The following is a 14,838-nucleotide window of genomic DNA, read 5'->3' on the forward strand; positions in this document are numbered from 1 at the left end:
CTCTGATGTAGATTGGGCATCATGCCAACTTACAAGGAGATCTACAACTGAATATTGCATAATGTTGGGAACCAGTCCTGTATCCTGGAAAACTAAAAAGCAGAACACAGTATCCAGATCATCTGCAGAAGCAGAGTACAGAAGTATGGCATCTACCGTATGTGAGATTACCTGGATCAATAATGTGCTCAAAGCTTTGGGAATCAATGTTCAGACTCCAGTAGCCTTTTACTGTGATAACAAAGCAGCTATTCATATCACAGAAAATCCCGTGTTTCATGAGAGAACAAAACATGTTGAGATTGATTGTCATTTGGTAAGAGACAAGTACAAGGAAGGCCTTATCTTACCTACATATGTTAGCTCAAAGCAGCAACTTGCAGATTTGTTCACCAAATCGCTTCCCAGTAATTCATTCCTATTTTTGGTCTCCAAGTTGGGCTTGATCACGTTTGATGCAAGTCCAACTTGCAAGGGAGCTGTTAACTTTCAATCTGAAGACTTAGAAGAAGGCCAATGTTGCAGAGTAATGGAGAAAGGTTGCAGAATGCTGAAGGATTGAAGATAATGAACAGTGGCCGGTTTTTTTTAGCTTAGCTTTTTTTACTTATAAAAGCGTGTTTTATGTAATGTGTTTTTACTTATCCGTTGGCCACTTTCCTCTTCTTTCTTCTTCTTTATTTTCTTGTTCTTGGCAGTTTAGTCCGTTATTCTCTGCCTATATATACAGACTCTATAAAGCTACTCATTAATCAGTTTTGAATACTTCTGATTTATCAAGAAATTGCACCATGAATTTCTCTTCTTCCTTCGCCCACGCTTATTGCTTCCCTGCGCTCCAGTTCCAACAATTTCTAATCCAATATCCATAATATTATGCAGATAAACACTAACTATAGCTAAACCAAGGGTAAGCACTAGTAATGAAGGAAAGTCCATGATTGGTAGTGCCAAAACAACAATTTTGGGAAACAATCAACAACTATACATATGTAAAAAATTAATGGTGGTTGAAGGGTGAGATAGTGATGTAGGGTTCAATTGGGTGAATTAACTTTGAATTAGTAAATGTCAAAAACTTGAGTATTGAACGTGAATCCAACAATGGCGAGTTAAACCATAAGATTCATGTTCCGAACTAGAATCAAGCCTTTGGAAGAGAAAGTATAAACAATCATCAGGAAATTAGAGGATAGATGTAGATGGATCAATATAGCCATTCTCCATAGTTTTGGACTAACTTTCTTTGAAAGGTAGTAGAACTTGATTCTTTACCACAATCTTATCCTATGATGAGTCATATGAGGATGGTATTTCAAAACCATAGGAGAATTGGAGTCTCCATGTTCATAACCAATGAGAATTCCACTATTGTGCCAAAGAAGTTTGGATTCTGAACGATAGTATCCCCAAAATATGGGAAGACAACTCAGTTCATCAACTTGAGTAAAACAATAGGGATAACCAAAAAGAAAGGAGATAAAACATCTTGAGTTTGTTATATTTGGAGCTAACGCAAGTAGTTATACTATAAAAAGATGTTAAGTTGACATAATATCCACAAGAACCAGCTTGAGTAAAACAATAGGGATAAGCAAGAAAGAAAGGAGATAAAATATCTTGGATTTGTTATATCCGGAGCTAACGCAAGTAGTTATACTATAAAAAGATGTTAAGTTGACATAATATTCACAAGAACCACAATCTTCGGAGACATCAATTACGGACATTTCTTGACCAAACTATCAAAAATATATTTCACCTAATCCTATTTGAAAAATGACAACTTAATTTTTTTACCCAATTGTTTGAAAAAGCAGTAGTTGAAGTCTAATAATTTGCTTTATGATTGTTGCTAAAAATATAATGTTTTATGATGTGGGTTTTACATGGATTAAGTACTAATAAATGATTTTCTTATAAGTTTTTTTTAAGGGATTTAAATACAATTAGTAAATATCCAATTTTGATGAGTTGCACGTAATTAACTTTTTAGGATACATTTAATGAGTTAGAAGACAAATTTAAGTTCTAACAGGGTTGGGTCCGGGTTTGACATTGATAATCCTCCATAAGAACTCATCATCATTAATTCCTTGTTTTTTGTTTTTTAATTGAACTATTATTAATTAAAATAAATAACATATAATTATTTTTATCAAATATCAATGTCTAACAAAATTAATTACAATAATTAGATTCTGATCAACAATATTTGAAGAATTCTTTTGTAATGATTGCTATGAATAATCAACTAAAAAAACTCAATTATTCATATCAACTACATTTGAAGTGTAATCTATTATGGATCGTCTAATAAATTTTAATACAGAATTAAATTTGAAGTACTTAATTTGGTTTTGGTTGATGTTTTTTTTTTTTCTTGTGATTTTATAATAGATGTTTCTTTTTGTTGCCCTCTACTATCCTTTCAATGTCACGTTGTGTGCGATGAGAAATTGGAACTATGTAAATAAGAATTTATATAAAATATTTTTGATGATTGAAACTTTTAACTCACAAATAATTTAATAATTTAATAACCATGTTATAATAATAGCTTTTGCAAACAACATTTCTAACTATGATCTTTTGCTTGCATATGCTTAATACTTATATTTATTATCTATAAATATTTTGTACAAAATTTCTATTGAGTTCAAAATTGAAAAATTTAATCAATTGATAGTTTGTTTGATTTGGATTATATATTACTTTCGAAAAGATTGTTGAACTTTTCCTTTTAAGTTTTAAGTAATTAATTGTCAATTATTTTTCTTAATTAATTTTTCAAATATACCAAATAATATACAATTGAAAGGAAAATTCTAAGTTAAATTTATCACATTTAGTAAAAATAAACACACACTAAATAATTTATTTATAAATAATAAGAATAAAAATAAATGTTGTTTGAGTTACGCAAAATATACCAAGTCATATCTTATGTGTAATTATCATGAAAATACTCTAAGTTCAATTAAAGAAATATAACATGCATCTATAGGTATTAATATACTTTAATTACTAAATAAAACACTATCTTTTTTATCAAAATCAGTTTGGGCAATTTAATGTGTCCTTTTTAGAGGCTAAGCTTATATAACGCAATTATTTTTTTAAAAAAAATTAATTTATATGACTTTTCAAAAGGCATTGGATAAATTTATGTTGACTACATAAATATTGTAAAACCAAAAATCAAAATAAGAAGAGTAATAAGCATGATCGGTCAATTGTGATTCATTTAATTTTTTTGAGTAGATACCAAATTGATCATTTTCATATATTAATAATATATTAAATGACTCAATTAATAGTTATTTTTTATAATACTTATTACAATCTTATTAGTAACTATAATGAACCTATAATATGTAATACAAAAATTTTAAATGACCTTTTGAACCATTCACACTTTTAATTTTATAATAGTATAGATAATATTTGTCTATAATTCCAATGCCCATTGTTTCTTATTTGTCTTTTCTTTTTGTGAGAAACATGTATATGTGGTGGTGGTCTAGAAATAAATTTTATACATTTCAATATTAATACGAGAAAAATTTTATCGTACATTGTTGAAAAAATTAAATCATATGATGACATTTTGTTCCTATTATATCATAAATGAATAACAAATCATATAAAAAAAATAGTAGTTATACCTCAAATGTTTAAATTATCTTTTAGTCTATCTTACTGTAAAAACTATTAACTTTATAGGAAAAGTGATTTAATTGATCCCATTTTATTTTTTAACCTCTTTACTTTTAAAATATTTACTTTACTTTACAATTCATTTGATTCATTTTGATGTGTGATGTGTATGGCCCAAAAGAATTTGGCCACATATGAGATCCAAAGCCCGAATCAGGCCCACTAGCCCATAATAAGGACGGACTGTTGAAAAATTACCAGGCTTAGCCCAAGAGGAAAACCGAGCACGCCAGTCATATACATCAAGATCGGCCCAAGAAGGAGGCCTAGTACAAGGCCTGTCGGACCTCAAACCTATCTTCCAGGCCCAGCTCAAGAGAAGGGAGGCGCCCCCAAGAAGCTGCACTTTGTGACCTAGAAGGGCTAAAAGAGTAGGATTTCTAACCAAAGACGTGCTACTCAAGTTAACTAGGAGATCATGCCTTATCCACAGATTTCCATCCTTTTTCTCGAAAATGCAAGTCACTTACAGAGTCCCTACGAAAAGGAACTCTTTCTCTATAAATACAGACAACACTCCTTAATAAAGACACCTTCAGTCCCCCAACAAACACCTTGAGTCCTCCAATGGGATACCTTCAGTCCCTCTATGGGGATACCCTCCGAAATTTGAATAACAACTCTATGTTTTGACTTTAGCATTCGAAGGGCACTCTGAGAACAATTTATCTCACGAAATTGCTTACTCTATCATGATTTTTTGTTATATTTTATTTCTTACGATTATTTTTCTGCTAAATATGATATTAACTTGGGCGTCGGAATGCCAACGCTTTTTTTACAAGTCCCCCTTTAGCATTTGCATTCATTTCGGCCCAAGTTTTGATCATAGTCCATATCAATTAGACCCATTTTTTCAAACCATCATTGGCACCATTTGTAAAAAATTTCAGTTAAAGACGTGTGTTGTCATGGAAACCACTAGCAAACAAAAGGCTATGGAGGCACCTGGCAACAATCAGACTTTGTAAGTTGTTGTAGGAATCCCCCCTACACCCGCCAGTAGGATATCTCCTATCAGTAGGGTAGCCCACGCCAGTGATGCGATGGTCCCAAGACCCTTCAGACCTACTGACCTATGAACGGAGCTTCCACACCATAATCCCTCTTCAGACAACTCCTCAGGGGGCACTCCCCGAAACACCTATGGACCATACAACAGATCATCACGATGGTCATACGGGAGCAAATGGCAACACTAATCCCAATCCATGCAATAACTCTATTTGACGTGGATGCTCCTAAGGAAGGAAGTCAAAGCGTATCCCCTGCCCCTGCATCGTCGGTTGCAAGAGACCAGTAACCCCCTTGCAAAAATCCAGTAGGACATCCCTCCTCAATGGATCGCACGTCTGGAATGCCTGCAAAATTACCTCCAAGACATCCAACACCAAATCGCGGGAACGCCTCATAGAAGCAGCAGGGTATCCCCTTTAGTGATGAAATATTTGGAATCTGAAAAACCACTTTCCATTCTTGCTTTAGCATTTGAATTGCACTCAAAGCACAATTTCTCTCACAAAATTGCTTACTCTATCACGAGATTCCATTATATTTTATTTCTTATGATTAATTTTCTTCTAAATTCGATACTAACTTGAGCGCAGGAGTGCTAATGCCTTTTTTGCAGGTCCTCCTTTAGGATTTGCATTCGTTTCAACTCAAGTTTTGAGTATATCCCATATCAATTGGACCCGTGCATTTTTTGGAACGCATCACATTTGTATTTGTTTTTCCGCTTATTTTAACATGATAAGTGATCTAATTAATTCTCATTTATATATATGCTACGAAATTTTTCAATTCATTAAATCCCTCTAATTTTCTTGAATTATTTTAGTCATTTCATATTATAGCATAAGGATGCCTTTTATCTTGTATGCATAACATATTATGAATATATTATTAAAAAGAAATTCAAATTAACATGAGTACATAAGTATAATATAAAAGTAATTAATAGAAATTAATAAATATATTATTTTATATTTCTGTCCTTAGTAACATAATATTACATGATTAATTTAATCGAATTGAAAAAAAACTTTTAAACTAATTCATATTTTTATAGATATATATAATTAGATAAAAGCATAAAAGCTGGAGATACTCCTCCCAAAGGACACTAGGAGACTAGACATATTACTTTCCAGATAGAATACTTCCCCATTTAAGGTTAAAGAATCTAATTTTTGGATATATATATATATATATATATATATATATATGTCACTATGTATACAGTTAAGGACAATTTCACCCTAAAAAATCTGGATAAAATTGAAGAGGGGGTGATGAACTTCACGGATTACCTTTTCTTTTTTGTTCTTTTTTAGGTTGGGGGCGGGGGGTTGGTGAAGATATTGTATTAGTGAACAATTTTCTTGGTAACCTCATGCATTATAGATGCACCAGATGTTTGCTAGCGTGATTGGGAAGCCATTGAGAGTTGATGAGCCTACAACGGATATCTCTAAACCTAACCTCGCTCGAGTCTGCATTGAATTTGATCTGTTGAAACCTAAAGTTACTGAAGTGTACATGGGGGTTGGTCACAACACTATTTTGCAACAAATTATCTATGAGAATTGCCCTCACAATTGCTGCTTCTATCGACACATGGGTCATGAAGAAAAAGACTGTATTGATAAGAACAAAGGAGCAAATATTGATGTGGTAATCAGAGTGGGAAAGAAACGGGCCAAAAGACACATAAGGAACCTGCAATGGGGAGTAATCTCGAAAAAAATGTAAGTATCCCTCAACCAACTCTAGATAAAAAAAATTGATAGTTGTGTGGATTTGGTTATTTGTGAGTTGCTTGGTAAAGGTTATCAAGAATCTAGTGAGACACATGATCCTGATATATGCTTGTTTGAGGAGACAAAAAAAGTGAACAGTGTTGTGGAAAATTGCAATCAAATTAAGCAGTTTGGGATTGATGATGTTACTCAACTAATTAAAAAACAAAATTCAATTCTCGAGAATGAGATGGAAGAATATAATTCTATAGGGGGATAAATGACAAGGAAGAAAGCGTTCAAGAGGACAAAAAGAGAAGGCAGATGAAAACAACCCACTTGAGGAGGTGTATAGAAATGAAGAGGGTTTGGGTTGTGAAAATAGGTTTGATCTTTTATTTAATATGAAGGAGGATCCTGTTGTTGATGAAGTGGAAGAACAACGTCTTCAAAAAATTCTTTTCCAAGATAAACGCATTCAGGGAAAACCTAAGAGAAACTCCAGCTTTGATGATCATGATGATGATGCAGTGACTTCTTGTTTCACAAGAAGAGGGGCGTTGTCAAGTAAGATACAAAATTCCACCTTTTGTAGTATGCAAACTCGAAGTGCACTGAGGTCTCGTTCCCACCCCCTCCTTAAGATGATGACTTTGATGAGTAGCATTTTGGTTGATCAAAATTCTGGGCTTACAAGCTTACGGTGACAAATTTGGACCGGTCAAAAATAAAGTTGGTTTTTCTTTATGACTATTTTGGACTCCATGATGATGCAGGTTTTACCAAGGCTTGTCTGGGATCCACCCTGATTTGTAATATTTTTTTCTTTTTATTATTAGCCTTGCTTTGGACTTTATATTTTATGACGGGTGTAGTACTTCCCAAAAAAGTTGTTGTACTTCTCATGCTTATATATTGAGATGGGAGGAGACCCCAAAAATCCCCCTACCCTACCTAAGTAGTTTTTGTCCAAAAAAATATATTTATATATATATATACATGAATGGGAAGCTTTTTTTCTCAGGTAAAAAATTACAAGCAATCCCTTTGTGTGATTATAAATGAGCAAATTTCTATAAGCAATTGTTTAATTTTAAAAAATATAAGGGAATAAATTACTATTATTTTTTTATTAAAAAGTAAATTGCATTGAACTCTTTTTCTATATGATTAGCTGGTATATAATGGGATCATTTGAAAACACACTTGTCAACCAAAGAAGGTTTGTTTAATTGTTTATAAGATTACAAATGAAAAGGGTAGGAAATTTTTCATGTTAATATGCTTTTCGCAAACCAATATCTCTTACAAGATTAATTTTATTGGAAGGACAAAGTTCTAAATATTCCAATATACTCATAATAACAATATAATATAAAAATTTATTATATAATATAGGAAATCATGCTTGGAATTTAGTACTTTGGAACTTCTCCAACAAGTTACACATTTTTACGTATTAAAAACTTTCAATAAGTTCGGCACATTCCATTAAAGCAAATTTGAGACGATTTATAAATAAGTGAAAATCTCTCTTTTTTGAACATAAAAACTATTACTAAGTGAAAATCTCTCTTTTTTGAACATAAAAACTATTACTAAGTGAAAATCTCTCTTTCTCTTTCAAGATATATATACACACATATACATAGATATGTTTATATAAAGCAAGAGGGCTACGTCAAATGCAATGCCGGTTCACCTTATGAGTATGTAACATGTCATTTATAGATGATATTCAACTTAATTATAGTCAGATAAAAAAAACAAACAAATTCTTAAAGTATAAAGAATAAAAAATGTGAGACAAATTACTTAAGTAACTATCAAATGGAACTAGAAATTATAGTGAAAAAAAATTAATTTTTAAAAACGAGGTCTACTACTTTAATTCGTGTTCCACTTAGGCCTATCAAACAACATTTAAAAATTTTTAAACTGTTCAAAGTTTCATCAACTTGAACAACCACTATTTGACCTTCCTTCTATTGCAGTTTTATAAGACCCTTGATTGTCTTCGAAGCAACTTTTATTATATGTGGTCATTCATCATTACTTTATTAGATCTTTATTACTCAAAAAGAGCAAGTGCAAAAGTATGAGTGGCGTGCTGATCACTGGAGACCCATTGCGCTTGATTGTATTTCTTTCTTTTTAGGCTATTAAGGTTTTCGTATATGCCAATATAAATTTTGAAAGCTAAATTAAGTAATTATTAGAAAGGAATATTATGTCCATTACTTTGGTTTTTGTTCCACTTAGGCCTATTGAACTGTATTTGAAAATTTTTGAATAGTTTGAAATTTTATGAACCTGAACAACGGCTATATTGACCCTCTTGTTGTCGTTCTATAAGACCATTAATTCCATTCAGAGAAACGTTTACTACATTGGTCTTGCATTGTTACTTTATCAAACTTTTAACATACTTAACAAGAGCAAATGCGGCAACATGTGTGGCGTGTGCTTGATTTACCTTCTTTGTTCTTTTAATATGTATATATATGTCAGTGTTAATTTTCAGGGCCAAATTGACCACTTATTAGAAAAGAGATTTATGAAATCTACTTTATTGGTTCTTGTTCCACTAAGGCCTATCATATTACATTTGACAATTTTGAAACAGTCCTAAGTTTCACTAACTTGAAAAATTACTATCTTGACCCCAATTCTGTTGTGGTTCTATAAGACACTTAAATATCTTCAAAGCAACTTTTACCACATTTAATCTCTCATTGCTGCTTTACTATAAGATATTTGACATACTCAACAAGAACAAGTGCAAAAAAATGTGTGGCGTGTAGATCGTTGGAGACCTTTGGTGCTGTATTTTTCTTCTTTCTTTCTGGTGCCAATGTCAATTATGAAAGCCAAATTAAGTACTGTTAACATAGAGAAATATTAAACCTACTTATTTTGTTTTTCATCTACTTAGGTCTACCAAATTGCATTTAAAAATATTTTGAAAAGTCCTAAAGTTCATCAACTTGAACAATCACTATCTTGGCTGGTTTATTGTGGTTCTATAAGACAATTAATAATTTTCGAAAAAATATTTACTACATGTGGTCTTTCATCATTTCATTATAAGATTTTTTTTGGCATACTTAATAAGAGCAAGTATAGGAGCACGTTTGGCGCGCGGATCGCTGCGTGGACCTGTGTGCTTGATTTTATTCTTTGTTTTGTGAGTTTTAATGTGTATGTATATGTCAATGTCATTCAAAAGCTAAATTAAGTAATCAATAAAAAAATATTTATGAAATGTACTACTTTGGTTATTATTCCACTAAGGCCTATCAAATTGCATTTGCAAATTTCAAGGAATCCTATGTTTCATCAACTTGAAGGACCACTATCTTGATCCTCCTATCGTTGTGGTTTATAAGACCCTTAAATATCATCAAATCTACTTTTACTGTATGTAATATTTCATTCTTGCTTTATTATTAGATCTTTTATATATTAAACAAGAAACCTGTGTGGCGTGCTAATCATTTGATACCCTCTATGCTATATTTTCATTCAGTTTTTTGGCTCTTAAGGTTTTTGTATATGCCATGTCAAATTTTTAAGCCAAATTAAGTAATTATGAAAAAAGATATATATGAAATTTACTGATTGGGTCTTTTTCTACTTAGGCCTATCAAATTGCCTTAAAATTTTTTTTGAATAGTTCTATATTCTATTAACTTGATCAACCACAATCTTGATGCTCCTATTGTGGTTCTATAAGACCATGAATTCTCTTTGAAGAAACTCTTACTACACGCGTTATATCATTAATTTATTAGACTTTCACATTCTCAACAAGAGCAAGTGCAAGAGAATATGTGTTGTGCGGATCTCAACAGAGATCTCTGTGTTGATTCCCGTTATTTGTTTTGCGGCTTTTAATTTATAAATATAAGCTGATATCAGTATCCGAAGCCAAATTAAGTATTTATTTACAAAAGAGATTTATGAAATCTACTACTTTGGTTATTTTTCCACAAAAGACTATCATTATTGTATTTTCATACTCAACAAGAGTAGTGCAAAAGCACTTGTGGCGTGCAGATCACTTGAGGCCTTCTGTGTTGTATTTCCCTTCTATCTTTTATGGCTTAAAATTTTCATATATTCCAATATTTATTTTGGAAGCCAAATTAAGTAATTATTAAAAATAAAAAATATTAAATCTATTGATTTTTTTCTTGTTCCACGTAGGCCTATCGATTATCATTTAAAAATATTTCAACAGTCCAAAATTTCATCAACTTGAACAATCACTATCTTGACTCACTTGTTGTGGTTTTATAAGACCATTAGTTATCTTTGAAGAAACAATTACTACTTGTGATCTTTCATTGTTTCTTTATAAGATTTTTTACATACTCAACAAGAGAAAGTGCGGAAGAGGTTTGGGGTTTGGATTTCTATAGAGAATTCTCTGCTTGATTTCCCTTCTGCGTTTTATGGCTTTTAATGCAAGAGTATATGCCAATGTCAATTTTTAAAGTTGAATTGGGTAATTATTAGAAAAGATATTTATGAAATCTACTACTTTGGTTTTTCTTCCATTGAAGCCCATTGCATTTGGGAATTTTCAAATAGTCCGAAGTATCATCAACTTGAAGAACCACTATGTTGAATCTCCTTCTGCTGTGGTTCTATAACACCGTTAAATATCTTCAAAGCAACTGTTACTATATTTAGTCTTTCATTATTGCATTATCATTAGATCTTTGAAATACTCAACAAGAGCAATTGCAGAGGTATGTGTGGCATCTGGATCACTGGAGACTGTCTATGCTTTATTCCCTTCTTTCTTCTATATCTTTCAAGGTTTGATATATGCCACAATCAATTTTGGAAGCCAAATTATGTAGTTATAAGAATGGAAAAATATTAAATCGACTTACTTGGTTTTTCTTCCACTTAGGCCTAACGAATTGCATTTAAAAATATTTCAACCAATCCTAAATTCCTTATACTTGGACAACAACTATCTTCACCCTCCAGCTGAGGTTCTATAAGACCATTAATTATTTGTTAAGAGACATTAACTACACGTGGTCTATCATTGCTACTTTATCAACTTTTTGACATACTCAAAGTGAGCAAATGCAGAAGCACGTGTGGCATGCGGATCTCTATAGAGACCTTTGTGCTTGATTTTTCTTCTTTATATTTGTGGCTTTTGATGTTTTCGTACAAGCCGATGTCAATTTTTGCAATCAAATTAAGTAATTATTGAAAAAGAGAATTATGAAATCTACTACTTTGGTGTTTCTTTTTCCACTATAGCCTACCAAATTGCATATGAAAATTTTCAACAGTCCCAAGTTTCATCAAATTGAAGAACCTTTAAATGTCTTTAATGTAACTTTAACTGCATATAATCTTTCATTGTTGCTTTATTATAGATATTTTACATAGTAAAAAAGAGCAAATGCAAAAGCAAGTGTGGCATGTGGATCACTAGGGACATTCTATGTTGTATTTCCCTTCTTTCTTTTGTGGCTTAACGTTTCCATTGAAGGCACCGCAAAGTGCGAGTGGATCGGCCGAGGAACGTGCAAGCGGAAGCAGTTAAAATAAATTACATAAATAAAACGAAATCGCAATGAAACTATAATTCCAAAGAGTGTACTCTTGGAGTTCACGAACACTCGATGTAGTTAATAATATAAACGACAATAATAAAATCAAAGGGGCTATTCGTAGTTTGAAAAACGAGAGGTACATAAATATAAATCAAGAATTACCTTTGATTTGATTTGTTTTGAACCTCGTTTGCTTTATTCGTTCACGCAAGGCTTCAACGTAGAAACCCTAAAAAGCTGCGTCCACACCATATTGGAACTTGGGATTTCTCAATTCAATTTGCTAGAAAAGAATTGAGGAGAAAAACACGTCAAGTGTGCACAAAGCGGGTTCGGCCGGGTGGAGTATATAGGGGAGAGAAAATTATTTTTTTGCTTTGCTATGTATTCATTGATTATTCCAAATAACTAATATACGTATATGTACCTTGTATGGATGCATTAAAATATGTCTAGGTTCATTTAACCATCCATAAGGTAATAAAATCATTTATTCAAAATAAAGGATTACTAACATGGCACTTTTCAAAAGTGAATTTGTTAGTCAATTATTTCCACCAACTTAATTAATGGGCTTGGGCCGATTTTAATTAATTAAAGTACCAAACCCAATTAATTAAATTCAATTTAATTAAAACCACGTAATTAAGTCAATCATATATTTAATCAAATTAAATACATGAGTCCAATAAACCTTTATTAAATAATAAGTCGAACTTATTAAATAATAAGGTCAAGCCCAATATAAATTAATTTAATTAATTTATCATTGAGCTTAGCCATTCAATGGATCCCTCTCATATATAAGTAATCCAATTACTTACAGAATTAATTCTCAATTAATTCCTCGTTCCTCCTTAGTGATTTGTGTGTGACTCTTTAAGTTCACCTTTCAGCTAGACTTGGGCTAGTGTCCAACGCTATTATTAATTAAATCTAATTTAATTAATAATTCTTGCTCAACCCTTGATCAAGAAAACCCGTCACTATGGATTGCCATCTAACAACGGTCGATGGCACTAGAAACTAGACAAATATTCATGTGAACTTTTAGGCTCTCGAGTCCATGCGGGTACGGTTCTTCCTTCTACCGTCTCCCAGCCTTAGTCTAGGGCATGGAATTGGGCGTCGGTTCTCATCTTGGACTAGGCGTCTATGCTTAATGCTTTAGATTGCACTACGCAAAATTTCTTGACATAGGAACCTCTTCTTCCTATTCGACCAATGACTGTGGCCACAGCTTCATAGAGCATAGACGCATCTCCAAGTGCATAGGAGATACCTCTGTGACTATTTTGACAGGGGAAGGATCTTCTTCTTGGAACTTACTGTCTTAACTGCATGCTTTGATTGCACTGGACAAGGCTTATGATGATCATGTTTTGGACACGATCACCTCTCGCATAAATCCAAAATGCAGTCATCTCATGCACGTGACTGCCGTGATTTCTCAAATTTGAGGACTATTCCTATACTATCAGATTCGGGGACTCAAGTCATATCGACCAAGCCTCCAAGACTTCCATATGATGATCCCCCCAAGTCAGTTCAGTTGATTGGACACCTAGCCAATCGACCCATTAAGATCACATAGACGTCCCACGTCTATCGCCGATGAAACACGACACTCATCAAATGAATGTGACTCTTAATGCAAGTCTTTATAGGAACTTCGATGCCCATTCTCGAGGTCCTTAACTTGGAATATTTCAGATCCAACCTTAAATAGTTGATTTTATGACCGCCATCCAATACGCAGTCCAACTGTTGAAATGATTGTTCAAAGTGGTATGTTGACTTTGTTGTGATGTTTGAAATGGAATACAAATATAAATGTAATGAGCACAACAAATGAAATGCCAATAGCAAATATTCATTTATTCACTGATAATATTACATGAAATCAAGTTGTCATCAAAATAGATTACAAGCATGCTAATCCAATTGGCTTTCAGGTCACCTATTCTAACATGCATATATACCAATGTCAATTTTGAAGGCAAACTTAAGTAATTATTTATATGAGAAACATTATACCCACTAATTTTTTTCATGTTCCACTTAGGCCTATCGATTATCATTTAAAAATATTTTAAATATGGTGCATTGCTTCTGCTAGCTGGGGCCTTATCCATTCTGGAAGGGCCAGGATTTCAATCCCGGCTCCTCGACCTGCTCCTCCTTACTTCATCTTTGTTGATCTTGCAATTAGCCAATTTTGCTAATGAAGTAATTCTTAGAAAAGAAAATTATGAAATCTACTGTTTTCGTTCTTTTTCCACTCAGGCCTAGCCTATCGTATTTGAAAATTTTCAAATAGTCCTAAATTTCATCAAATTGATGAACCACTATCTTGACCCTCCTTCTGTTTTGGTTCCACAAGACCATTAAATACCTTCAAAGAAAGCTTTACTACATTAAGTCTTTCATTGTTGCTTTATTATCAGATTTTTGACACACTCAAGAAGAGCATGTGCATAAGCACTTGTGTTGTGTAATAACTGGAGACCCTCCATGTTTTTAAGGTTTCTGTATATGCCAACACTAGTTTTGAAAGCCAAATGAAGTAATTACTAAAAAGGAGCTATATGAAATCTTTTTCGTTGGTTCTTCTTCCATTTCGACCTATCGAATTACCTTAAAAATTATTTAGAACAGTCCTAAATTTCATCAACTAGAACAACCACTATCTTGACCCTCATGTTGTTGTTCTGTAATACCATTAATTGTCTATTAATAGTCATCTATCACATGAGGTCTCTCATTGTTACTTTATCAAGTTTTTGGTA

The 14,838-nt window shown here is 32.5% G+C and overlaps 1 protein-coding gene across 1 annotated transcript in view; it reads left to right on the forward strand.

Annotated features, from left to right (window-relative positions):
- Window positions 1-6,126: 6,126 nt before the first annotated feature.
- The window catches only part of LOC105179687, a 24,165-nt gene continuing 15,453 nt past the window's right edge, over window positions 6,127-14,838 (forward strand). Inside the window, exons 1-2 of the mRNA XM_011103336.1 lie at window positions 6,127-6,396; window positions 6,872-7,028. Coding sequence (XP_011101638.1) covers window positions 6,127-6,396; window positions 6,872-7,028 — 427 coding nt within the window. The remainder of the gene's footprint in view (window positions 6,397-6,871; window positions 7,029-14,838) is intronic.

Source organism: Sesamum indicum, unplaced genomic scaffold (genome assembly GCF_000512975.1).
Source record: "Sesamum indicum cultivar Zhongzhi No. 13 unplaced genomic scaffold, S_indicum_v1.0 scaffold00189, whole genome shotgun sequence".
Classification (NCBI taxonomy): Eukaryota; Viridiplantae; Streptophyta; class Magnoliopsida; order Lamiales; family Pedaliaceae; genus Sesamum; species Sesamum indicum.